Consider the following 27036-nt stretch of genomic DNA (forward strand, 5'->3'; position numbering starts at 1 on the left):
AAGACATGCCGATACTTTAAATCTATTAAAAGATCCCTTGCTACTGAACAGTTATAAGGACTGTTGCTAGTATGCACTTGTTTGAGCTGTGAAGACATGCACCCATGATACACAATAGGAGGCATGTTGGCTGGAAGAGGAAGCTTTCTTTTTGTCAGATCTACACTGCAATTTTATCCTTAAGGACTGTCACCCATTAACCATGCCCAGACTCAACTTTACAGTAGACAGTGCCAAAAGCTTTTTACAGTGCATGTTTTTTGTGTGTTTGTCACTGAGATCATGTCATCTACCCAAGAATACAAGAAAATCATTAAGTGCAAAAATGTAATGTAAAAATGTAAATTTTATTAGTCAGAACAAAAGAGGAACAGAAACTTAGAAAGGAACACAAGTTTCTTAGATTATAAAACTGCAAAAGTAGATTATAAAACTAAAAGGTCCCCTTCAGTCTTCCTTAGGAGCTTATGAGCCTGTTTGTAAATTAAAGCCATTTAGGCTACCATTCAGCAATTTTCAGTCTCGACCATAGCAAAGAAAAAGGTGCACAGCGAAGACCAAGCGCCTCCACAATAGTCTTCGGCCAATTTCTGTCTGTCAGCAAGATCCGCACACGACTTGTTTCTTGGCTGTGGCTGAAGCGGTATCTGAGGTGCGGTGCTGAGCTTGAAGTGTGCGTCCTTAGGGGCATTTCGACACACACTAGTTTGGACAAGCTCTTTACTGTTATGACACGGCTTCTTTAGCCTTTTCAACGACCGCACGATCTGCTTCCAATACACTTTGGCTCTGGACGCGTACTCTGGACATGATCTTGGTTTCGCTGTATACTCGCAGTCGAACGTCTTGGTCCTCTTTTTACAGCTGATGTCCAGGACAAATACATCAATACCCGTGGCTACCCACGTGCATCGCGTCTTGTCTGGAGTTGAAAACCGGCCTGTGAACGTGCCGTCACTCGAGTCTTTAGACCCACTCTCATTCCGATCGCGGGGAGGCAGCGTTGCCTTGGCAGCCGAGCTGCCCTGCTTTTCTCTTCTTTTCCCCTTCCTATTTTCTCCCCTTTTCGTGTTGATCGCCTGACTGTCCACCTGCAGGAACTGTTGCGCAATGCAGACGAAGATCAATACCAGAGCGATGCCTTTTACGCACATCATTCTTTAGGATTAACTCTGGAAAACCTGCCGAGAATATGACTCAAATCAAACGGGAAGAAAAAAAAAAACCCAAAATACGTATCCTATTTGCCACATCGATTTAGAAGAAAACAAGTACCCCTATTGCAGCTTATTTATGGTATTCATGTAAATATATGGCATTTTAAAACACTTATAAGAAAGCATGCCTACCTTGGAACGCATGGAGTAGAATGCAGTTGTGTTTCTTGACACCTGAACTTCTCGTTCGTGGTCTTTATAGCGCTCCTTCCGGGCCACACGCTTCTATCTAAACCTTCTAACTTTCACAATTTCGCGCGCGCGCGCGCGCGCACACACACACACACACACACACACACACACACACACACACACACACACACACACACACACACACACACACACACGCTTGTAGGATAATCTCCTGCAGGAATGTTAATTTCATAGGCCAGAAACTTGATTTGGCTTGTCCACACTGTTGAAGAACAACGAGCTGTTGTTCGTTTTGCCTTGTATTCTTATTTTTCCTAGAAGGGACATATGGCTACGTGTTATTTTAAAGGCCGTAGTGAAAATGTTTCGCTTTTAAAGTGATTTCGTCAAAGATTATTTATATGCACGCTGTGTCAAAATACACTCATATTACGACATTGAAATATCACTTATATTAGTGACCAAGAGGACAGATAATTCCATTAAATTGAAATGCGCCATTGCAGTCATTTGTTTTAAACACACCAGCTGTTGTCTGATCGAACATTTTAGACATATTAAACCGTTGAATACTGGAAGTCGTAATCCTGCGTTCTACATCCTACGTTCTCGCTGTGTGTACATTCTTAATGATTTTGTTGATTTTTAAAAACAATATCTTGAAAATAAAAGCGTGACAAGAGCAAATCATGGATTTGGACTATTTTTATTGAATAATGCGCTTGAGAACCAGATACATTTTTTTAGTTGCGTCAGCAGTGTCCACTCACAACGTCTGACATATACATTTGGTGCTAGGTGTTGACGTTACTGGCTATAGGTCATTTTATGATCTTGTGCTTACTATGAAATGTAATCCAGTCATTTCCGCTGAATATTAAGTGAATCAGATATTTATATCGCTAATATTAATATAGTTTGTACTAATTAAAGTACATAACAAATTAAATCTGACTACTGTGGGGTTTCATAAATTAAATGAATGCTAATCTTACACTAAGAGAGAATAATGCCCAGAATGGAATAGGACTAATGCTTGAATTAATAAAATAATTACTGTATGTCCAGACATAACAGGAAATGCCCTAGACGTGCATATGTGTGATTATGGAAAAAGACATGTTACGGGAACGGTCAGACAGAGGTGACGGCTGAGATGGAAAAACAGAAAAGCAGAAGTGGCTGAAGGTGAAAAAACTATAAGTCTGTCTGTTGCAAAGTTATGCTTTAGATCTCACTCATCTCCAGAGCTCTGCATTAATAAAAGGCCACAGGGTAACGCACTGGTTCCTGTCTCTTCTTTCCTGCATCAACGGACACGACACTACCTATCCAGGAGTACCCTACTTCCCCTTAAGTATTTAACTGTACATACTTAAAATCAGAGATTTTAACAGCCTCCATACCAAAGCACATACTCTGTGTAGTATAGATAAACCTGAGATGATGCATTTGCTCTTTTTCATAATGTACAAGACAGCAGACAGTAAATTTAATTTGGGGGCGTTTATGCACTTGTCAAAAGCTAAACCATATCACCATTCAGGCAAACACAGGCCTTGCAGTGAAATGCTACAAACCAACAAGTTATCACAGCCAGCATTTCAGCTTGCTTCACATGATCTGCGTGAGGACGTGGTGCAGGTTGTTGCTCCAGGGACGGTGTGTGTGCAACCCAGGGCGAGGGCCACCCACATGAAAAAGAGTGCACTGGCACAGACCCACACAGTGGCAGGTGGAGACACAAAGCAGGAGCAGCTGTACACTACCTGTCCCTTTGTAGGCACTGTGACCTTCCACCATTATTTAGAACTATCAGTCACTGGGAGGGTGGAGCGGGGGGCAATTAAGTTTTTATATAAAGAAAGGCGCAGGAGCAAGCCTTCAGAAGCATGTATGCATGTAAGGGCAAAACATTGATGGCATTCATTCAAATCTGAAACTCTAATGGCACGCTATGCAACTGGAACAACGCATGGCAACTACTGGAGTTGTGTTTATACACTCCTTCTTGGCTTTTACCTTCACTGGCTTCAAGAGGTCAGGACATCATATTAGAAATGCATTGTTATAGGTCAAATGAGTTGGATTTCCTTCTGTGAATTAATAATAACCAAACGTTACAGACTTTAAAAATATATTGTTGCCAAAATGCATGAAGTACTGGTTACAATTGAATATAGAAAGACTGTGGTAACTGACAGCACTGAATGATTGCTATTTTGCATTTACATCAATAATGTCAGCATAATGTCTGCAGACATGTATATCAGCAATATGTTGAGCTATTATAGAGATTTTGTGTCAATTCATAATCATTCAAATAAAATCTGTCACAAACCTGGTTAATTTGTAAATTAATTTATCCTTATTTAATACCTGATATTTGTGATTACATATGTAGTAAAATGCAGCTGATCTGATTAATACAGCAGTTGGATCATCTTACGTCATGTATACTAATTTTATTAAACAGAAAATGTATGAAGTGTAACTATGTGTAAGACGTTATTACCTCTTGGTATGTAATCAAGTGTCACAATAGTAGTTCTTCATGAATTAATCATGAATTAATCATGTTAAAAAAGCTGAAAGTTCATGTTAAAGTTTGTTTACCAACTTTCTGAGTAGTGTTAGTCCTGTACACTTATTGGTAATTAGCACTCCATTATCAATAATACACAATCTGTTGCTTCTCATTGTTTATTAATGTGGGTAAGAGCAGTGACATTGACTTTCACTTTACTTCTGGCTAAGCTGCAGGATTTCATACCTTAGACACACAAATCGGCAAACACGGCACTTGAGTTGCGACCCGGAAAATTGAAAGCACCCAGGACATTATTTCAATTTAGAATTTTATTCACAATATTTTACAGTTTGGGCAACCTGTCTGCTTGGACTTGAAGACCAGCCATGTTGATGATCAGCACCCATGGCTGCTAAACCCCACCAGGCAAGCTACAGCTGCACCTGGCAAAGAAGAACAATGCAGGACTTAAATGGGCAGTAGGAATTAAATGGGGGGTAAGAATTAGGGAAAACACTTTTTTTTTCAAGAGACTTGCATAACACTGGCATGTACATTTCACATGTTTTAACACACGGTAAACCATTGTGAGCAAAAAATATCAAGCACCTGACATTATTATTATCAACAGAACTAGCAATAATATAGAAATGGTTGGTGATAATTGCTGATAATATACTATGACAAAATAGCCATTATAATAACCTTCAAGTAAGGTGTTCATAGAAAGTGAATCATAATCTTTTGTAAATTTCCTCCTGGTTATCACTTGTTCAAAAACATACAAACATTTTTGAGATACATTACATTCAAACATTTGATAGTTTGTCAGTGACAGTAATTTCAAAATCCAAAACTCTGTAACCACAATATTGATGCAAAAAAAGACTTAAGTCCTGAGATCTACATTAAAAACAGGTTTTGGTGTCAAAGAGCAATTTCTTTTATGAGAACTACATAACTATAACTATAGTAGTTCAGCCTCAAGCTGACAAATTCTTCCTGTTAGTATCACAATGATGGCAGTATTGATAAACTCACTATTCATTAATGTAAACTAAATTACACCACCACTGCCACATTCCTGTTTCCCCAAAGAGTTACAGAGGTTACGGCTAGCATTTCAATTCATATTTTGCAGAATTTCAGAATCACAGTGGTGATCCGACAATGGCAATCCAATTTTCTTTTGCTGCTAACCAGAGATCACACAGTCCACCCAGTCTTCCATGGGAGGAAAACTGGTTGGTTGACCTCAGTCACTGTGATAAATAGCATGAAATAAAATGCAAAACAATAACGGCAACAGTTTCTTCAGTCCAGGAATGGGCTTCTGCATTATGATGATAGCACTAGTGCATATATGATCACTTAGAGCAAATTACTTATATGTATATTTTGTGTAATGTTAGTGGCTCACTGGCAATTGGCCTTTGATAACATGGTCTCTTTAAACAAGAATGAATGAAGTTGAGAAATGTTGAGACTTGAAATCCAGAAAAGGTATTATGACCACATCAACCCCCTTCCCCTCAAAAATAACCCCAAACCCAAAGTCAGGAACAAAGTTGTTATGAAAGCTGCTGCAGTTGATCTGTCAATGGCTGTAAACAAAGCCCCAGACATACAGTAGATAAGGGTCAGGAGGCCTCCCTGACGCTGTAACTTGTGTAACATTGCTATAATGATTCAGCAATTTCTTGGTGAAAAGTTCTCTGAAAAACATCCATGAGGCATTGTAAAGCAGCAGGAGGTGGAACGGTTCGGAATGTTGAGTTCAGATGGTGACTCCAGACTCCAGACCCATCTGATGGTGACAAAACTGGTGGGGTGGGGGGTCTGGAATGAAAAATACAACAGAAAGGTATAACAAGGAGTTAAGATGACAGAAGAAAAAAAAATGCATTCTGTTTTAAAACAAGACTAAAACTCACAGGCCAGAGAGGTTTGAGGCCATTTCAGTTCCACTGTCCAATAGTACTAGAAGAAGAACAGGATAGATGAATAATCTGATAGGTGAGAGAGTGTGAAAGATCAGATAAATTGTGAAAGAACTTTGAAAGTTGACAGCAACATGACAAACAGAAAGCATGGTGGCAATGTCTGTTTACAGAGCTGTTAAAGATGTTTGAGGTCAAACATTGATAGGCCAGGGTGAAACAGGCCAGTAGTTCATTATTGCCTCTGGATTCACACAGTACAGATCTTCACAGGTGCACAAATTGTGACACATGTAAATGACAGTGTGACATGCTTTTAGTTGCAAATAATGACAGAAAACAAACAAAAAAGACAGATATGAAGGAGAGGATTTATGGTTAGTGTTAATGGCAGTGGTTAATGCTGTGCAAAGTGGGTAAACCAACACGCAGTCAATAATAAAAATGAGCTGACAGTGGTCACATGTACAAAACATGCAATATTACCACTAAAAAAACTAATCATGCTAGGTGGACAGACAAAATGAGTCCATCTCATTTTAGACTTTCAGCCAGTACATTTCTGGAGTATTGGGGGAAAAACAAACAACAACAACAACAACAACAACAACAAAATCACCCACTCCTAGTGTGCGTCACCAGTCGGCGTGGCGGGGGGGTGCTGACGCCCGTGGGAAGCGGTTCGTGGTGTCATAGGTGGGAAGGCTTGGGACACAAACGGAGACAGTCAACATCAGGCCAGAGTCTGTTCAGAGTCTGTTCCTCTAAGAGACCCTTCTTCCCCTTCATAGCCCTCTCATAGCCCAGTGTACCAGGAAAGCAAGGTGTCAGCTTTCACATGCTGCACACAGCAGCCCAACATGGGCACACACACACCTCCCCAGAGACTCGCTTTCCATGCATGATTTAACTCTAAAGTTTGAGCTAGCTACCTAAAACACATTACTGAGGAGGATTACAGTGAATCATTGTGATTTTACCTCTAGCTTGTTTCATCTAAAAAAAATCAAAGCATGTATAAAAATGGATTAACAGTTTGAATGTCTACTTTGGTAGTAGAATGCTTGCTGGATCTAGGCTGAGGACTTTTTCAGACTGAGCTCTGTGGGGCTTGTGCTGTGTGAGTCTGTCAGACTGTGCATCCTGAGCCCCTTTACACAACTGTGTCTCAGGCCGTCCTGGACAGAGACCATTCTGACAAGCATGCGGTTAGTGGTGGTGAATGGGCAGGTGATGTGCCCACTGCAAGTAAAATGGGCATGTTAGTTTCATTGGACACACATGCAAGGAACATGCTGCATAAGACACATACACACACACACACAAATGACAAAGAATTAAATCAAAGTGATTAGCGAAGGTTTATCACTGCAGCATGTTGAGATGGTGCAGTTTTGAGCATGCGGTGTGTGCCAGCACGACCCCTGTCAGCACCATCGTTGCCGTGCAGGTGTCAGATGACCCAGTGAGGTAGCAGTGAGCCCCAGCCCTTACGCTAATACAGCGCAGGAAGAGAAAAACAAGAAGGTCTTAATGGTTGACTTTCTGCAGGGCTGCTCACAGAAAGAGCAGGTTTGCACCCAGCATGCCTTGTCTTTCTTACACCACAGTCTTGCATGCAAGTCATTAGAGTTCCATCCAGTCAGTGCAGGGGGCTTTGGTTGTTTTTACCTTGTCATTACAGGGTTTTGGATACCTTGTAAACGTTCATTATAATAACCATTATTACCAATTTCCATACTGAAACAAAATATTAAATACAAACAAATCATAAACAAAATATGGCATGAGACAGATGACATGCAGCTGGGCAGCATGGGCTGGGCTTAGTGTGATCAATGTGGGCATATGCAGGTGAGTGTAAAATAGTTTAGGTATAACTTTCTCAACAAATGTAACAGTGTAAAATGTAGAGGAAATTGTATTCAGTATGTTTTTATAGGATGGTTTTAGCAGCCCTTTATTTTACAAAAGGGATTTTTTCTTTTTTCTTTTTTAAAGACAACATACAAAGACAAGCAACACCCTTCACCGGAGAAGCATTCCAAGACTAAAAGCTTAAACCAGCACCACAAAATTAGCAGAGTGATTTCTGTACAAAACAGGTATAAATATCTGATTAATGAGTTTCTCAAAAAGGAGCATAGGAGAAGAATGGGAAAAAACAGCTTACGTTTTCATGGGAATTGTCTCAATGCTAAAAAGATATAAGACAAGCAAAAAAATTAATTATCGGGATGAAGATGAAATTGCACTGGAGAGAGAAGAACAGTGACATAGCTTAGATGTCAAAATAAAAGTCTCCAGTCAAGACACTTAGTGACTTCTCTATAGCAATGTGTCATTACTGTAAGTGTATGCAAATGATCGAAAAACACCAAAAGGAGAACATTTAATATGTACAATTTTTAAAGTGCAAAGTGCGTGACAGAGAGAAATGGAAAACATGGTGAAAGATGGAAATAGCAAAAACTGGTTATCATAATGTGAAATGCCAAGTCCCTGAGACAGAGGAACTGGAGAGAGTTAGCAGAGGGAGAAGAAAGACAAAGAGACAGGGATAAAAGGTTACTATTTCTATGAAATAGTGAAAACAAAGAATAGTGATGAGATATTTTATCTTCAGTACAACAGAAACAGGCATCTACTGCTCATTTTGACCATCTGCAAACTAGTCAGTGGTTTGGCATTATAAATGACCTACTTTGCCAACAGATTGATAATTATGTCCCCCATACTGTGTACCACCATGCAGCCACTGAAGATGGCATAAAGCTATGAGAATGTGTGGGTGGTGTAATGCGCTGGGTGGGGGGATGCTCACTCATCATAGACATCCTCCGTATCCATACGGCGGTAGAACTTGGCCAGCCTAACAGACAGGATAATACTGGGGAGAAGGAAGAGTGTAGAGCAGCCCAGGCCGAACCAGAAGGTGTTCTGAGACACACAAACAAAGAACAAGCTTCCATTGTTCAAGTAGATACGACAGATCAAAGCCTTGCACTAAATGACAATGCACAGATAAAGGTGAGGAGAAGGCTGTCCACATTATCATGATCAACCCATTAAAGGAGCTGCATATAAGATTAAAGGAGGAACGGTCCTTGGAGAATAGATTCTCATAGATTTGGTACTAGTTCAGTCAGGCATATCCTGAGTCTCTTTAGATCTGTGAGGTGTAATCCATAACCATATAACCCATGAGCTGTTTGAAATCTGAAATGAGACACTTCAACTTTAAAAAGATGTAGACATCCAGAGATTCACAGGGCCTTAAACAGAAGCCAAAGAGAGAGAGAGCTGTGACCCTTTATTGGCTTTCTGGAGTGAGAGTATTAGCTAATTACTCCTGTTAGTTAGAGGGCCACAGTGCTTCATGCTGTTTGAATGTTGTGCTGTATCATGTAAGATGTTCCATGTCAAGAGCACACAGGACAAACTTGTGGGGCCTGTGGAAGGTATCTGGTGATCATACGCTCAAAATGGCATAAAAGTGCTGTACTGCATTTGGCTTCTAGAGTCAAACTACAAAAATTTTAAATGTTACATCTTTTTTATTTATTTATTTTTTATAAATGTGTAGCAGTGGTGTGTATAGGTATGTAGCATAAAGAACAATTAGCCATTTGTATATGCCATCTCCTGAAAGGTCAAATACTTCTAGTCATCCCATCTCACACATGTACACTGCTGACAAAGAGCCAAACCACAGACTCATCCACAAACACAGAAGTCATTCCTCCCTAAGCTTTCCTGCGATGGCCACTGGGGGGGAGGGGGCTACTGTCATCCACACATATGTAGTAACTCCTGGATGGTCTCTTTTTTGCTCAGAAGTTGTCATGTGATCCTACTCTATCCATGTGGGCTGTGCACATGAGCATCAGTTGTGCAGAGGTTACAGTGGTCATGGACTTATAGTTTAATAAGTCAAGAGTCTGATCACATTTATTGGCTATTGCCAACAAATCAGGTACCTAGGCCTAGGTCGCGCTAAGGCTAATGTTAATGCTTCAGATAAATGTGTAATGCACTAAGGTTCTCAGTCCAGACCTGGGGGCACTGTAGTCCTAGACTAACCAGTTCAATTGTACTATGAGCTGGAACGCAGTCGATACGATACGCGGCCTGGTGAGAGGACCCCGGGGTGGGATTGAACAGTTCTGTGCTAAACAAGTACAAATGTGAATGCATGTCTTTCCATAGTTCCATAGCCCTGTAATCCTTCCAAGTGGTCAACAACTTGTCTGTCCTTTCTATGTTTGATTTGGAGGCTGAGTTTGAAAGAAAGTGCTCACCATGGAGTCCATGAGGAAACTGCAGGCCAGGATCTCGGCAGTGTCCACGATGTTACTCAGAGGTTTACAGGTGGCCACATCCATTTCCAGCTATGGGAGAGCACAAAAATACTTGAAATGCTTGTAAACAAGTCACTAGTACCAACATGCACAGGGCGTTTGGCTGCCGTAAAGAAGAATAAGGAAGGTTTGTATTTCAAGACTATAGATGTGCTCAGTCATGTCACCTCATTATTATATTGCAATACTCACAGATGTCTTGACCCAATCTATATACTGTTGGAAGTAGCTAATGATGGTCTGCATGTACTTCTCTGTTTCCTGCAGATGGTATATCCCACCAATTAATCACCTTGTACACAGTTAACACTTCCTTAAAGACAGTTGAATTTGCTTTCACCAGTACCTGATTGACAACAAATGTTGCATTCTGGGAGACAAGGAACTGGGCAGCGTCGATGGCTGTAAGTACATCTGAGACTTTGTTCTGAAAGAGGCACTTTAGTCACAACGTGGTTGTACTAAAACTCTATTAAGTGGAGAACAGTGAGGGAGAAGTGACTCACCTGTAGATCTGATGCTGTTCTTTCCAGAAATCTGATGCTCTGGTTCAGAGTGTCCTTGGATAAGGAACAAAGCAGAGACATCATATAATAATATTAAATAATATTCACTAATTTCCACTTTGGTGATATTAAAAACACATTAATGGTGAAACAAATCCTGCCAGTCTCCTTATTTTTGCATATAAATATTGAGCCTTCATCAACTTACATTCAGATAACTATTACCTGAATTATCCTTAACATTTAAATTTACGACATTTAGCTGACGCTTTTATCCAAAGTGACTTACAATTCTGAGTGAACACAACTTGATCAACTGAGAGTTAAGGGCCTTGCTCAGGGGCCCAGCAGTGGCAACCTGGCAGTGGTGGGGCTTGAATTGGCAACTTTCTGATTACTAATTAAGTACCTTGCCAATGACAATTAACCACATTTTACAATGACAAATGATATTCTGCAATGGATTTATATCTAGTGAAGTACTACATACGGTCAAACAAAAAAGCCCAGAACATTTTATCACAGAGTATGAAAGTATCTGTGTTCATCTAAGATAAGATTTGAAACATAAGAATGGTTACCATGAACTGTTGAATGGGGATGACCTGCTTGGTGTAGATTTGATGAAGAGTCCTGGTGTGATCCATTACTGAAGTCTTTAAAGATCCTTCATCCTGGGAAACACAGTCACAGACAGCCATGCAATGCAGGGTTAATAATGGGCAGAATAAGAAACTTTTTATTTTCTTGGGCTACATATTTGCATTGCTGAACCTTCTTTCCATATTTACAGAAGAGTGGAAGAAAATACAGAAACCGAAAGCAGCAGTACTATGCGATGTTAGTGTTCCTGCAGAAAGAAAAGGGGCTGCTCCATTACCACATGATGGATGGCTTGGCTGGTAATTGAGGTCTGAGCCAGAGCTTGACCCAGAGCCTCTGAGGGTGTGCACACCTGCAGGAAGTATAGACTTCACCAGCTACACTACTGTACTAATAGCCCCTGGACTCAGACCTTACATCACAAATGCAGATTGGAGTACTGGACCCCTAAAGCTGCGATGGAATGTTCTAGAAATGCTTCCAGTGGCTGGCTTAAATGTCAGAGCAGATCTGAATAAAGAGCATTATAATGATCTGTAAATGTTCAGCAAATTAAATGGAAGACTGATCGTTGGCCTTGTGTAATGCGATGCTCTTGCACAGCAGGACTGTGGGATGGAATACCAGCGAGAAGCAGCTGACTTTGCTGAAGCGTTTTTTTTAGCATTTGCATAAAGTGGAACTCACCATATTGTGGGCTTCAGTATCCAGGTCATTGGAAAATGACAGCAAATCAATATGGGTCACTCCTTTATTGATCTGCAGGAAGCAAGCAAGTATGAGGAATCTGATTTAAGGTCTCACTAATTGTCACTTTTTGCTCTCTCTCTCTCTGTGTGTGTGTGTGTGTGTGTGTGTGTGTGTGTTTGCACAGTGGTAACTTCCTATAGATAAATGTTCAACATTATCAAAATGACATTGCAAAGCTCCCTAATACATTGTCTCTCAGTTAGGGTATAAAATTCCTTTTCAAAACATACTTGGGGCAGAATGATAAGGGAGAAAACCACTGCTAAAAAATTATTTTACAGTATGAAGTGCAGTATGAAGATGTGAGTTTATGCAGAAGATGAGAGATGTCATTCATCTAAAAGTATGTGTGTGAGTGTGTTTGCCAGTGTGTCTGTGTGTGAGTCAGCATGCATGCATATGTGAGACTATACCTCCTCCAGATATGCAGCAAAGTTGATCTCTTCAATCCCAGTCTCGGTGAAGCTGAGGAGATTCTGTTTGCCCTCGGAGTCTAGTAGAATGATTGACCTCAGATCGATCTTCATGCCCTCAAACTTGTGTGACACATCCTTAGTGTACTAGTGGTGGAAGAGAAAATCCTACATGAAAATCTGCCTGTCTGGACAGATGTACACAATAAGAATCTGTCACTGGGATCGTCACCGGGAAACGTGCCACTCTGCTTCTTAGTCACAGTGCTGCACAATGAGCTTAGCATTCCAGACTTCAACACTCCTGATACAAGTGCCCAGCTAACCTACAATCACTCTGAGTGTGATTTCTGGAATGGAAGACCTGAGGTTTTCTGCAAACTCCAGGTTAACAGATCTGGGTCAGTTGCTAAAGCTGCTTTCTGGAGTACCCTGCAGCTTTCCAGCTGACTGTAGTTTTCAGGATGGAGAACAGGGCAGGGTTTCATTGATCTGGGATCAGTTGAGGAATTTACATTTGTAAATGTAAATGTAGGAATATGCTGCGGAGTGAGCTGGTGGGGTGAAACAGAGGCTAATTCTCCTCCTCACAGCTCTGGTCTTGCTCAGTGTCAGAGATGTTTTCTTATGGTGACAGTATTCCATATGGTCTAAGGCTGATCGAGCACTTGAATTAGATTAAGAATGTTTTTGATAGTGGGGCACTGTTTTGTTATTTGCTTCTTATTCCATTTCTATAAATAGCAGCTGAGGTATGAAGAGGTTTATATGTTTGCTAACAGTGTTTCCCAGGGTTATTGGAACATGCATATGGTGAGGTTAAAAAAAATAAAAAATTCACTCTGTTCATGAAAGAGCACAATCACAGCTTTCAAATTAATCATTACAGCCACATGTTGACAGAGATGAACAGATCCAGCATTCAAGTTGGAAACTTGGACAAGGCTTTTGAAAAGCATGTTTGGAAAGAACCACTCAAGAAATGGAGTATATGTGCTGATTAATGATTCTCATATAAGGTCTAACACCACTTAGGTGTTCTAAGCTTTTAATCTACATACCCTACTGGTGTTGAGTAAGGGTAAGATATTGAATATCCTATCCAGGTGAAGAGTCAAATAAATGCCTCTGTTCTTCTTACAGTTACTGAGAGAGAGAGAGAGAGAGAGAGAGAGAGAGAGAGAGAGAGAGAGAGAGAAAGAGAGAAAGTGAGAGAAACAGGGAGTGTTTAAAGGTGGAGAAAGAATAGAGTTAATGCATAATTAACACCTACAATTCAATTATCTGCTTGTCTTCTAAACCTTCGCTGTTTGTCTTTGCAACGGCTGCATTGTTTGTACACTTCAACAGATTTTTTTTCAGTCTTTGCTGGCCTCTGCTTTTCATGGTGTTAGATATCACTGATAGAGCACTCACTTTCATTTCGTTTCTGAATTCACACAGGAGCATCAGGTGGCACACTGGACTGACACCACTGAAATGGTGTATAATCTCATGTGAAGACACAATGCAACACATATCAGTTACATGTACAATGTTTTCTATTGCCTGGTTCTCATATAAACAGAATGACTCAATGCCCTGGTTTACCTTTAAATTTGAACTTAATGCCCCCCCACCCCCCAAAAAACATTCATCTTTTAATTGAATGCTCATCTTCATGAGCATGTGCTCAGGTTTACACCTATAAAGGTTTTGCGCTGTGAGGTCTACATTAAAATCTGCCTGTCTGGAGAGATGTACATAAGAATCTGTCACTGGGATTGTCACTGGGAAGCATGCCGCTTTGCTTCTTAGTCACAGTGCTGCACAATGAGCTTAGTGTTCCAGACTTCAACACTCCTTATACAAGTGCCCAGTTAACCTACAAACACTCTGAGTGTGATTTCTGGAATGGAAGACCTGAAGTTTTCTCATGTGAGGACACAATGCAACACACATATCAGTTACATGTACAATGTTTTCTATTGCCTGGTTCTCATATAAACAGAATGACTCACTGGCCTGGTTTACATTTAAATTTGAACTTAATGCCCCCACACCCCCCAAAAATCATTAATCTTTTAACTGAATGCTCATCTTCATGAGCATGTGCTCAGGTTTACACCTATAAAGGTTTTCTGCTGTGAGGTCCACATCAGGATCATGGTACAGGTAGCCAGGGATGAAGTTTCTCCATTCAGGGTTGACCAGATATGGAGTGTCCAACACCTAAACCAAAGAGTAAACAAGCCAGCTTCAGTGAGGGCCCTTAGGAATGAGCTGCCCCTCATTCTGAAGTTACAAGATCATTATAGTCTGCTTGGTTCCATGAAGTGCACTGTTGTAATAACTTATCTTCCGGATTTATAGTTCAAAGATATCTTAAACAGAATGAGGATATAATATAGGACAAGGTATTGCTCAGGTTTCGCTTTCTCACCTTGAACAGCTGTCTGGAGTGGAAAGGTTCACACATCAGCTTCTCCACGTTCCCCCCTAACACAAACGTGGCTGTCACCACTCCCATGAGCACCCAGGAGAACAGGAAGCTGAAGCCCACGCCGCTGACAGACGCAGGAAGAGGGTGACAGAGGGTGAGTGGATACAGTGAGTCTTTCCTGTTGTTCGAATGCCTCTAATAGAGCACACTTCTAAAATCATTCTGAACCCAGCAGTGGCACTCACGCCATGAGCAGATTCCCTCCAGTGTTGGACACACAGCCGCGTGTTGTCGGAGAGGCATGTCGGTCATATCCCAGAATTCCACATAGCAGACCCAGGAAGTTGAAGGCTAAGATGAGCACTACCAGGCAACACAGGGTGACACAGCCGACCCACCTGCAGTTGGCACGTGTTAAACAGAAAGAACGGAAGGAAAGGAAAGACACAAGTAAACTAAGCATTACAATCGCAGTAAAGAATTTACATTCATTTTTTAAACATTCATTGCACAGGACACTATGTGGTTCTTGTTGATTAAGATGCATCCTACTGGCACTTATTATTATTATTATTATTATTATTATTATTAGTAGTAGTAGTAGTAGTAATAGTAGTAGTATTACTGATTATTTAATTTTTCATTGTTTATCCTATTTTCATCATGTTTCAGTTTCTGTGGTTTGTGCTTAGTTTGATTGCCCTGTTAGTTTATATTGTTTTCTTATATGATGTTCTTTTTTAAGAAAACACACAATAAAAAATGTTCCTAATAAGATGCATTCCATTGTGCTTCATTGTGACACAGAGGCCATGGCATAGGGAAAAAACCTGTAAAAGTCCAACAGATCAATCTCTGGATAGAGGTCTTCAATGCTGGAGTGCATATGACTGATGGAAATGGTGAGGTTGTTCAGAGAGCTCTGGATGGGGAACAGCCTGGAGAAGCTGGTGATGTTACTGCCGATGCCATCCAGCAAGCCTCGGACACCTAGAAATGTCCACAGAGGAGGGCAAAAGAAAGATATCTCTTGCCACGTACTTCAGAATATGTCAGCTGAGAAAGGCAGGGCATATGCAGTCACACGCCTCACCTGCCGCTTCCTTCGTGGTCTGCTCGGTTACCATGGCAGGGGTGTTATTGAAAGCAGAAAGCCCCTAGAGGTTGAGAGGGAACAGCATGAGACAAAGAACCTGACCCTCAGTTACGCCCATGAGTCTGAAAGCCCCTAGAGACAGAACATGACCCTAAGAACCTGACCCATAGCAAGGTATTATTTTTCATTCTAACTGCAGACATAACACTGGGGATTCGTAGCTGAGACTCACTTTCTGAACAAAGCGATTGAGGTCCGTCTTTAGAACGTCATTCACCTTGACCAGCTGCCGGGTCACATTAGGTGGCTGAAAGACAAAAGCCCTTGTTCAGCCTTTTCCATCAACAGCAAACAAGGCGGATATGTGTAAAGTCAAGTGTAAAAGAGAGAGACAAGGCCTCATCACCCTCGAGTAGTTAGTGCTGATGTCGAGCTGGCCGAGCGAGTCACGGATGTTGTGGCAAAGGGGTGGCGTGGGCAAGAACGCGTTGGCACATGCAGGGTCGTCGAGCATGTTCCGGAGGCTTGTTCGCACCACGCTTAGGTTGAACTGCAGCTGGGCTGTGCCCTCCTGCAAGACCCCCAATGACACGCTCACATTCTCCAGAGCCTCCCTCGTGTCCCGCATCACTGCGTGCACGCACACACACACACACACACACACACACACACACACACACCACACATTCATTGGTTTATGTTTGCGGGCTGATAGTATCATGGGAGAGAAAAAAAAACCTACCAATCTTTTTTTTAGGAACATATGTGATCACAAAAAATGTGATGAGGTGTGGTGGGGGAGGGCTTGAGGTTGGGGTGGAGGGTCTGAGTTAGTCTCCAACTGAGATCTGAGGCTATTGCTCCTTTCATTTTAACTTAAGAAAAATACTTCACTCAAAATAGGAACAAGGCCAAGAATGGATCAAAAGTACTGTGGACCAATAGCATGACCTAATTTGCATAATTCTAACCAGTTCCTACTGGTATTCCTTAATTATTACATTAAGTACTCTTTCAGCTGTTTCGTGAACACAAGAAGGTCAAGCAGGTTCCACTGGGATAAGGCTTCACTCAGGGAGGACAACAGCCCGGACAGAAGTGAAAGGGACCAATGACTGGGCTCTCACCATGATGAAATCGAAGGGGGAAAACTAGTCTGGATCTAGTCATGGTTACCTTTAATGGCATTTGCTACTTTGACTTGTTGATTGAAGACAAGAGAAAAGTCTGAGGCACAGGCAAGCTAACAAGTATTGAGCCACTTATCATAGCTGACAGTTTAATTTAGTTCATTGTTGGAACCGCGTTGTGAAAAACAGAAGAGAAAGTTAAAACAACAACAACAACAACAACCCAAAAACAAAAGAGAGGGACACAAGAACCACTGGAGAACTCCTTCAGACCTACCTCCAGCCATGTGTAGCACCCCATCCAGGGCAGGTCGCACCTCTTTCCCTAGCTCCTCATGTATCCTTCCGCCCAACAATAGACCCACATCTACAGAGACATGAAGACAGCGTCAGAATATGTACAACCTTATACCTTGTTGGTAATGCAAAAAACATTATATACTTACTATCTAGGTCCCAGAGTACTTGGTTCTTGGCAGTTCCATACTGAGCTATCAGGTAATCGATTTGCTATAAGAAGGAAGATAAATACACAATTAACGCAACTCATGCCATTTTTTACAACCTATTTTCTCGTCTTACATCATTTCTCCATCCATGTTTATCTAAACGTTTTGTCACTGACAAACTGAAAATACTTAATTAAATTAGACTTGAAAAAAATCTAACTGAATCGACTACAGTTCAGAGATGAACACTAAGTTGGGTCATTGCTATAAGGTTTATGCAAGTGCATCTGTCATATGAACTTACTAAGCACAACTTAATACATGTGCCCTTCAATAGTTCATTAGTGCTTTATGATGAAAGTGTTAGCGTTTACCACTGGTGTGACATTGACGAAGGTGTATAAATCTCTCAGATTACTGTTGACCAGCCTCCTCATGGTCTTCAACTCAGAACTTAGGTTCTGACTGGCTGCATATGCACACAGAACCCCAGCCCTGAATGCACAATATCAGATAGACAAAATATATACATTTACAGCAGATGCTTTTATACAAAGCAACTTACAATTATGACTGAGTACAACTTGAAAAATTTGGGTTGAGGGCCTTGCTCAGGGGCCCAACAGTGGCAAATTGGCAGTGGAGGGCCTTGAACCAGTACTTTTGATTACAACTTTTGATTACAGTATATCTATTATTGTGTATGTGTATATGTGTGTGTGTGTGTGTGTGTGTGTGTGTGTGTGTGTGTGTGTATATATGTATATATATATATATATATATGTGTGTGTGTATATATGTATATATATATATATATATATGTGTGTGTGTATATATATATATATATATATATATATATATATATATATATATATACATACATACATACATACATACATACATACATACACACACACTCTATCTATCTATCTATCTATCTATCTATCTATCTATCTATCTATCTAGTAACATATATCTAAAAATATAATTTACAATGAATCTATCAAGTGTAGAAACATATAGAACCAATAGGGGGCAGCACTTACATAAAAATAACTAACAAATGTTTTGTTTGCTATAACAATCAATTTTACATTTTCCCATGTAAATTCTTGATATTTTTGTGGTGAAAGTGAAAGTGAATCCTCATTACTAACAATTCACCATTGAGGACTGAAGGTTGTCATCCTGACACTGCAGAACTTGCCCAGATGGGGAACCAAGACACAGATCCTTTTGCACCAAAACATGTCGCTTAACTCAAGGGGAATCCTCATTTTACAGTGTCGGCCGATCCTCAAAAGCATTCAAAAGTGGCTATATTTACTAATTAGATTAGAGAACGTTTAAGAGAAGTGCAGCCTTGTATAACTGAGTTACAGTGCTTCATCTTAATTCGACCCCCTGAGTAAGAGGGGAAAACTTACTGCTGCTCTAGGCTTCAGTGGGAGGCATGAAGAAGAGAAGCCATACAAACATAATCAGATGCTCTTCTCATCACACTGGATTATCCTTGCTGTGGACTGAGATGAAAATAAAGGGCCTGATGTCTTATGTAACAGTTGGAATAGCCACAGAGATCGCTGAGGACTGTCTTCGCTGCATGAATCATTCACTGCATGAAACGCTAGTTCTACGACTGCCTCTTTCTCAGAGGAATCATGCAGCATGAAGTCAAAGAAATCAGGAGGTCCAGTACGACTAGTGTGACTATAATATGACCACATCACCCATATCTTTGACAGAACAATATGTGAAATGGGCCATTTCCTGTCTAAGGATAAACTTACAAAAACAATCTCTGAGAAATACCATTCCAGTAAAAGGATTACCTTTACTTGTTTCAGGTACAGAGCTAACTCCACCATGTTAGGTTACATGGCTATAACAATGACTCCCTATGAATTACCTCAGATATTTAGGCAACATCTTTCCTCAACATGAACTTGCATACACGCAGACTGTCCCCTGAAGGCAAAAATCCCATGAGTGAATGTTGTGTCCACAGGTACCAAACATAGGAAAGAACACTAAGGGAAGCCTAAACTACTCTTTAGAGTTCAGAGAGATGATCCCTGGTGTACCAGCTTGTCTATCTGCAAAACGACATGGCACAAGTCCAAAAATGGCCTCACCACAAAGAGGCTTTGTAAGTCTCTCTCCCTCCTCCTCCCTGTGAACACACTATCCACTTGGCCCTAGAGGGTCTGGAGAAGCACCCCAGATCAGGAACGATGTGACCCTGTAGATGGAGTGTATTCCACAGGTCTGTCACAAAATTAGGCTGCAGAGGCAACATGGGAAACATCTTTGCTACTTTGCTGGTAAAGGAATTGCAAGTGTGAATGCATCAGAACTGAAGCAGATGATTGTGAGGACTTGAGATTGCACGGCATGACAAAACCAAAATAAATGTGTAAACGAGAGGTGATATTTTAATAAGATACTGTCAGGGCAGGAAAAAAAAACTGCTGATATTTTGGGATATCCTGATTTGCGGATATTTTGGTATTATATCTCATTTGTTGAAGCAAGGCTAGCTCAAGTAACCCCTAGGATAATAAAGCATCCCAGTGAAATTAAGCTTCTTCATTTGGGCCATCTAGTACCCTGGAGAAAGCGTTCCCCCTGCACAATGCTCCTGCTGTGTTCACACGGCCAGCTCCATAGCCTCCGTTTCCCCAATCCTCTCCTGGGGCTTTGAGCTCTGGGTGGGGGTGAGAACCCCATTAAGTGCCTCTACAAACATGGGGCCTGACCCACCGGGTCTGGTTTCGCCCAACAATGGCTCTGCTTGGGACCCGCCCGCCGGTGTTCCTGATCCTGCAGCTTGAAATATGATCGGCCTGCCACAACAGAATGGCCAAGACAAAGGCAGCCACTGTGGCTGGGGCTCGGGGAGGCACAGACTGTGGGCAGTGATACCTACCGAACAGGGGACATCAGCTTGGACGGCATCACTGAGCCAGTTATACCAATACATATCTGGCTTTTGTCAATTGTTTGCATGTGTATAACAGGATGAAGTCAGTAGATGGGAATGAATAGGTTTTTTTACTCCAAAGGAAACATGCATTTGTTCCATGGGTAGCTACATGTGGGATGTGTTTGGGGACGTTGGAACATCAAACCCCATGTGTGTGGTGAGAAAGTAGGCCAGAGCAGGTTGGCAAGCAAAGAGCAAGACAAAAACCCCCCTTCTCCATTCACATACTAGACAGATCAAGGACACAACATGTCTTATCAAACACACTCACACATGCGTATGTACACACACACACACACACACACACACACACACACACACACACACACACACACACACACACACACACACAGTTTTCTCTCGTGAATAATGATTTTATAGTTGAAAGATTAAATTCTTAGCTGACATGTAATGTAATGATATTGCTGATGCTTGCATGTCCTGCCACTTGAGAAGACACGCATGCACGCACGCACGCGCACACACACACATACACGCGCACACACACACACACACACATACACGCGCACACACACACACACACACACACACACACACACACACACACACACACACACTTCCTCTCCATGTATGGAGAAACCTCAGGCACTAGGCTATTTCCATGCATGAACAATGCATGTCAACTAGCTAAGCTACTGTGACCTGCTTATCTCCAATTGCATAGATATAGGTCATGATAAGACTCACAGTGACTGCCATGAGGGAATGCACAGACATTCGGTGTGGGAAAATGTACAAGCTACAAAAATGTACTGGAGTCTAACCAGAGGTGAAGAGCAAAGAGAGTATGCTCAGATCAGCTCACTCTACTACAGATACACATATGTGATGAACACGATATCAAGGGGAGTGTATTCCACCAAACAAATATATGCATGTATTCACTGAAGTATACATGTCTTAATATGCATAAACTGATATACCAACCTCAACCAGTCATAATCCAGAGCATAACAAACAAGCCATCCTTAAAGCTCTGTCAAGCATTTTAACAAACACTTCTGAACAACGTTTGAAGATGATCAACTTAAACGTTCAGTGCGCAGAAATCACTATAAAAATCTTTTTGTGTTTATGCAATTTGATTTAATAAATGAACAGCAGCCCCGTGCTTCACTCTGGATGTTGCGTTAGTTAATGTCCTCGGTAGTACACATGGATTGATAGGCTGGAGTTTCCAGCTGAGCTCCAGGGCTGGTGGAGTAGCGGCCGAGGGGTTGGACCGGCAGACCATGGTGTGTCACTGTTTTCTGACATCAGCCCTGTGAAATGTTCCTTCCTAAGCATGGTGGCACTAACAAGAAATCATGTCTGCATTGTTATCTGGGCCACATCGTTAAGAATTCCACTCATAAGAATTGTTCCCATTATTTTGAAGGAGAGTGGCGTAGTCTATGTGGCCCTAGAGCCTCGAAAATAGGCATGGGAAACAGAATGAGGACACAGCCAAGAAAGAAAAGAGTACCCATGAGATGAACAGACAGACAGTCAAGGTAACGCATAAAAGCCAGACAGAGAATGCTAGGCAGAGCTGAGCAGACCTTGCTCAGCAAAATAAACATTTTGCACATTTCCCACATTTTGGACTTTCCCCTTCACCCACAGCTCAGCTCAGCTCAGGAAGATAATTCCCTCAAACTCGAAATCAGTGCCCCTTAAGAACCACTCCAGTGCACCAGACCCAGCGAGTTTATTCTGAGGGCAGCTTGAAGCCAAGAGCTCATCCATGACTGTGTAAATGGAGTATGCTTGGTCTTTTGAGCTCAAATGCTGAGTGACCAGCAGGTGCTCAACTGTTGTCGAGCCTCCCGCCCTTCCCTCTGTAATGCAGCCCCAAAGGGGGACTGTAAGTCTCTGTCCTCTCCACTGGAATGACTTCATTTGAACTGCTGTGCCGTGGTGACTCCTGGAGATTTAATATGTGTGTGAGGCGATGGAGCCTCTCATATCCAGGCAGCGGTCCCTGTCCTGAGGAATCTCTAATAAAGAGGCAGCCTGATGAAGCCATATAGTAAAAATAACACGCGCACACACACACACACACACACACACACACACACACACACACACACAAACACACACGCACACGCACACACACGCACACTGTTTGGTTTGGTGCTGCTGCACTGAAAAACTCTCTACCTGCAGCCTGTTGGCTCTCAGCTACACTGGAATATACTCTAGCACAGTCCATGCCGTCGGGTCCATAAGCTGGAGTATCGAATCAGAAGTATGGTTATCTGAAGCTCCATTACAGCTGATATTAGCTGACTTGTCGTTGAGATATGGCACATTTGATAGCTGAATTATTTGAACTGAATCGGTCACTTTGTAATCAGTTTGTCCGGTGGCAAGCATAAACAGCCCCCCCCACACACACACACGCGCACGCACGTACACAGCCACACACACTCTCTCTTACGTGATGATGAAGGTGGTGGTGAGGAGCAGTGTGGTAAGTAGGCCTCTCTGGCAGTCAGCATTCTTCCTCTGTCTCTGGTGCATCTCACCGCCGCAGTTGTCGCAGCAGCGGCACATGCAGAAGAACAGGCCGACCAGCGGCAGCAGTACGGCAAACAGCAGCCCCAGAGCAGCGCACACCACAAAGCCAATCTCGTAGTAGATCACCTGCACAAACCACACAGCCCACCGTGCCCCACCGCAACACGTTAGACCCCGATCAACCGTCTGCCGTGACAGTTTACGACTATGTTTAGAGAAAATATCAGGAAACATTACCCAGAACTATAAGTAACGGAGAGGAATAAGGGCCATGGGAGACTTTGTTAGACATGGTACTGAGCTAACTAGTGACAGAAGAGGAAGGGATGGTGTCTCTTGGGAGGGACAGGCAAAGAGTAAAACACGACAAAGTCATTCTAAAACATGTGCCAAGAAGACTTCGAATATCATTTGCTATTTGCTATTTTGAATTCTCAAAATGGCTGCCACCATTTGTCCAACAAGTCCCTCCCCTTCTCATGCAAGACGATTGTCTTAATCACCATATTGTAAATATGCTCAATATGAGGACTCTGAAAAATGAAGCAAATTAATTGGGAGCTAAAAACAATTGCCTCACTGTGTGAGTAATACATCATGCCAGAGTTATTCATATGCAATGGTTCCTCAGTGTGATTAGAGCTAGCTGTTCAGCCTGCAGCACAGTTTGATAGTGGAAAGGGGGCAGCCTGTCTCTGGGCGGGACTCACTTCTGTCTGGATAATAAAGCTCTTGGTAAGTCATGGTGCCGCCCTGATTCTCAGCTCACCCCATCTGTAAAGGGTTATAATTATCATGGACCATTAGTAGCTGCAGACTCCAGAGGTCGTGGTCATCCCTATTTGGAGTCAATCGGAGTAAATGAATTTGATACTGAACAGCAAATATGGGGTTTTTAAAAGACATTTTTAAAAACAGCAGTTCAGGAGCATGCATCACTTTTGTTTTTCTGTGCATCCGCTGCGTAAAAACCTCGCTAAATGCTACATCCTACCACTTTTGTTTCTGAAGTCATGGACCATGGTGAACAGCTTGAGCTTACTCCCTGATTTTTCTGGAGGCAATCCATCAGGAAAAGGAAACACTTCAGTTGCCTCCAACTTTCTTATAACTGATTATTCAAACGTAAACAACATTTAGATCTAGATCTTAAAATTCCAAATCTAGGGATGTTCTTAAAATTCAGAATCATCCCTAACCATAAACCTGAAGCATTCGGATCCTGACACTCCAGCCTGTAGCCAGGGGGCGTTACGTCAGTATTCAGCTCACATCAGCATGCACAGGCTTTAGTCAGGGGGCGTGGGGGTGGTGAGGGGCGAGAGTCTTGGGATTTTATGCCTGGGATTTTATGCCAGAAATGCTGAGGAAACTCAGACTGAGCTACTGCCTCTGAATTTTTGGGTCAGGGATGTTGGAATGATTGAGGTAAGAATGGTCATTTCTGGGATTTGTTGTGGTTTTTAGCACTACATGCCTAAAGCAATGGCTAAATTACAAATACTTCTTTACCCTGTAAAACATGACAACTTTTTATAACAAGATCCTACATGTTATCTACACATTCCTCCAGTAATGCACAGTTACAGCATTCCTAATGGCTTAGATGTTTATGACTATATGGAATTGGAACTATGTGAACACCACTACTGCAACATAGAATGTTAACAACATATACAGGGTAAATGAAAAGAAGAAAGAACACATCTGCATTACTGGGACAAAATCACATGGATAAGGAGTTAGAGAATGGACCCGGTGGCGTGGGGTAAGGTTATGAAACTAGCGTTAGCTGAGGGGTGGTGATGGGCCGACTCTGGACCCACTTTACCTGCAGGGTCAGAACAACGTTCTCTGGCTGGGGGCAGCCAAATGATGAAAAGTGTGCAGAAACGCAAACAAAACAAACAAACCAAAAAAGCAAAAAGAACACAGGGGAAAAGAGCACAACAGATGATCATAAAAAAGCAAAACCAGGTAAATAAAAGCCATACAAAGCACTTAAGAATTAGGAACTAGGTGTAATGCCTCGCTGTCAGGGTCTGACCCAACGGTATGGGACAGTCTGATTAAACTTGTGTTAACTTGGCTGCTGGAGAGAACTGTCTGGAGCACACTTCTTTCTTAACTGTATCAAGGCAATGTAAATATAAGCAAAGAGAGCAAGTGAACATGGTTGCAGAGGAATCAGAGCGCATAGAATGGAGGCATCTAGACAGGGCTGCACATATTCAAGCTAGCTTTCGTCACTTGGTCCCACTACCGGCCCCGAAAAGCCTACGTCTGAAACCAAGGACTGTTGTCAAGGGCTTTCTGCAGCATCTCTCGTTCCCTTGGAAACGAGATGCTGTTTAATTAAACTCTGCTACTCAAAAACAACAAATGCCCCTTGCTTGCCACTAGAGCTGGTGCCAAAAGCAATTAGCAGCTCTCCTTCTCCAGTCGGATAACAGGAGAGGAAAGGTTCTCTCCTCGCTGTTCATAAACAATTACCAGCCTGCTGGAGGACAGATGCAGTGAGATAACGTCCCTGGAGCTGGACTAAGCTCCACAGGGAGACGCTTATATATCAGAGGCCCGCTCGCACCCTCTTACCTTCTGGTACTCAGACTGGATGCTCCTGAATTTATCCTTCGCCAACCGGACGACAAGATCTGCAATGACAGCAAAGGATGAGTCAGTGTGAGGAGAGGCCGTGCGGGGGGGCGGGCAGCTGTGGGCCGCAAGGTAACGACGTTTGGCATCTAGAGTGAAAAGAGCAGCGGCACACCCACGGCATCTGGGTCTGCTCCCTGCTCACTTTCCTGCCGCACGAGATCCCAGCTGCTCCTGTTGTGTTGCCGAACCTGACCTCACAGGAAGCATGTCATTGTTTTCATACTAAGAGGCTCTAGGTGCACTGGCCAAATGTTTCACCATTGTTGCTTTGGACTTTGAACTAAGAAACACTTGGTTTCAATAGGCTGATGAAGCCACATGAAACTACATTGCCACTGGAGCTGCAGCAAGGTGATGCATCCACTGAGGCTCACAGGACCTGCGAGTGTTCAGTTTCATGAGTGATGCGGAGGAACTTCATGTCCAGCATGCTATGGCTCACTGGCTCACGTTCCAGTACAGTCCAGTTCATTGTCTCCACATGCTGGGTTCACGTATACATATCTGGATCAGGGAAAGTGTAGCTCCTTTTGCTGCTGGTCCAGTGTCTGTTTCACTGTACAAACAGGCAGATAGCACAAGGAAAAGACACTGAAAGCATTTTGATTTTCCTAAAGGTTGTACTGACAACATTCATTGCTACGACGCTTCCATCACTGTTTCTCAATCAAGGTCATAACCATGATGCAAGATCGTTTCTTCAAGTCATGAAGTAACACCACAACAAAGTAACTGCTCTGTTTGCAATGGGGACTATGGAAGACAGGATCCTAATAATCAGCAGAACGCATCTCTGTTCACCATGTTTATAGGCATGGAGAAACTGAAAGATGGCACACGTTAACCTTCCTCTTGGTGCAGTGCAGGACTTCCAAAACGGGCAGCGCTGGAAGGGGAAATGCTAATGCGCAATGCCACTAACAAGTGCACTCTCGACAGGCACATGTTCTTGCTCGAGCCTCCATTCTTCTCTTTCAGAGGTGATTGCTTCATTATTCAACAATAACACGGCCTTTGAAAAGAAGCTGCACAAGGCTCTGCTTTCGGCCTATTAGGCATTCTTCTAAAACTGAGCCTGTATACTTTGGGAAGAAAATGTGCTTTTTTTTTCCATCTATGCTCCAAATAAGCCTAAAGTCCTGCCAGGGGTAGTCCACATCACGTCCTCAGCTAAGCTCCTAAAGCAAATTCCCCACGTCCTCTGCTTTTTCTTCTTATGTTTTTACCTTTTAAAACAGGTCTGAAAGAGTAATGACTGCTGATAATGGTAATGATTAATGTCTAGAATTATTAGTAAAT

The 27036-nt window shown here is 42.2% G+C and overlaps 2 protein-coding genes across 16 annotated transcripts in view; both read right to left on the reverse strand.

The window, feature by feature from the left end:
- Nucleotides 1–328: 328 nt before the first annotated feature.
- fgfbp1a (fibroblast growth factor binding protein 1a) lies at nt 329–1485 on the reverse strand. Of its 2 annotated transcripts, none has more exons than XM_026999418.3 (2): nt 1350–1485; nt 329–1100 (listed from the first exon to the last, which is right to left on the reverse strand). In XM_026999418.3, the coding sequence occupies exons 1-2, from the start codon at nt 1359–1361 to the stop codon at nt 507–509; spliced, it is 606 nt and encodes a 201-aa protein (XP_026855219.2). In that variant the 5' UTR covers nt 1362–1485; the 3' UTR covers nt 329–506. The 2 variants fall into 2 exon arrangements, with proteins under 2 accessions (XP_026855219.2, XP_026855217.2); XM_026999416.3 differs by having other exon boundaries at nt 329–1181; nt 1350–1483.
- A 2726-nt stretch (nt 1486–4211) lies between these two features.
- Nucleotides 4212–27036, reverse strand: part of prom1a (prominin 1a) — a 38536-nt gene continuing 15711 nt past the window's right edge. For 2 of the 14 annotated variants that reach the window (XM_081698820.1, XM_081698826.1), the window contains exons 2-25: nt 25675–25733; nt 24911–24937; nt 23000–23205; nt 17945–18065; nt 17568–17631; nt 17399–17488; nt 16398–16621; nt 16224–16298; nt 15989–16052; nt 15726–15885; nt 15141–15293; nt 14896–15019; nt 14581–14684; nt 13535–13619; nt 12474–12620; nt 11998–12069; nt 11289–11381; nt 10708–10761; nt 10548–10628; nt 10394–10462; nt 10142–10231; nt 8665–8780; nt 5835–5909; nt 4212–5739 (exon numbers count right to left, since the gene is read on the reverse strand). In XM_081698820.1, coding sequence (XP_081554946.1) covers nt 5580–5739; nt 5835–5909; nt 8665–8780; nt 10142–10231; nt 10394–10462; nt 10548–10628; nt 10708–10761; nt 11289–11381; nt 11998–12069; nt 12474–12620; nt 13535–13619; nt 14581–14684; nt 14896–15019; nt 15141–15293; nt 15726–15885; nt 15989–16052; nt 16224–16298; nt 16398–16621; nt 17399–17488; nt 17568–17631; nt 17945–18065; nt 23000–23205; nt 24911–24937; nt 25675–25733 — 2513 coding nt within the window. In that variant the 3' untranslated portion in view covers nt 4212–5579. The other 12 variants (XM_081698821.1, XM_081698828.1, XM_081698822.1 and 9 more) reach the window with 11 other exon arrangements.

Source organism: Electrophorus electricus, chromosome 16 (assembly GCF_041902795.1).
Source record: "Electrophorus electricus isolate QZ-2024a chromosome 16, ASM4190279v1, whole genome shotgun sequence".
Taxonomy (NCBI): Eukaryota; Metazoa; Chordata; class Actinopteri; order Gymnotiformes; family Gymnotidae; genus Electrophorus; species Electrophorus electricus.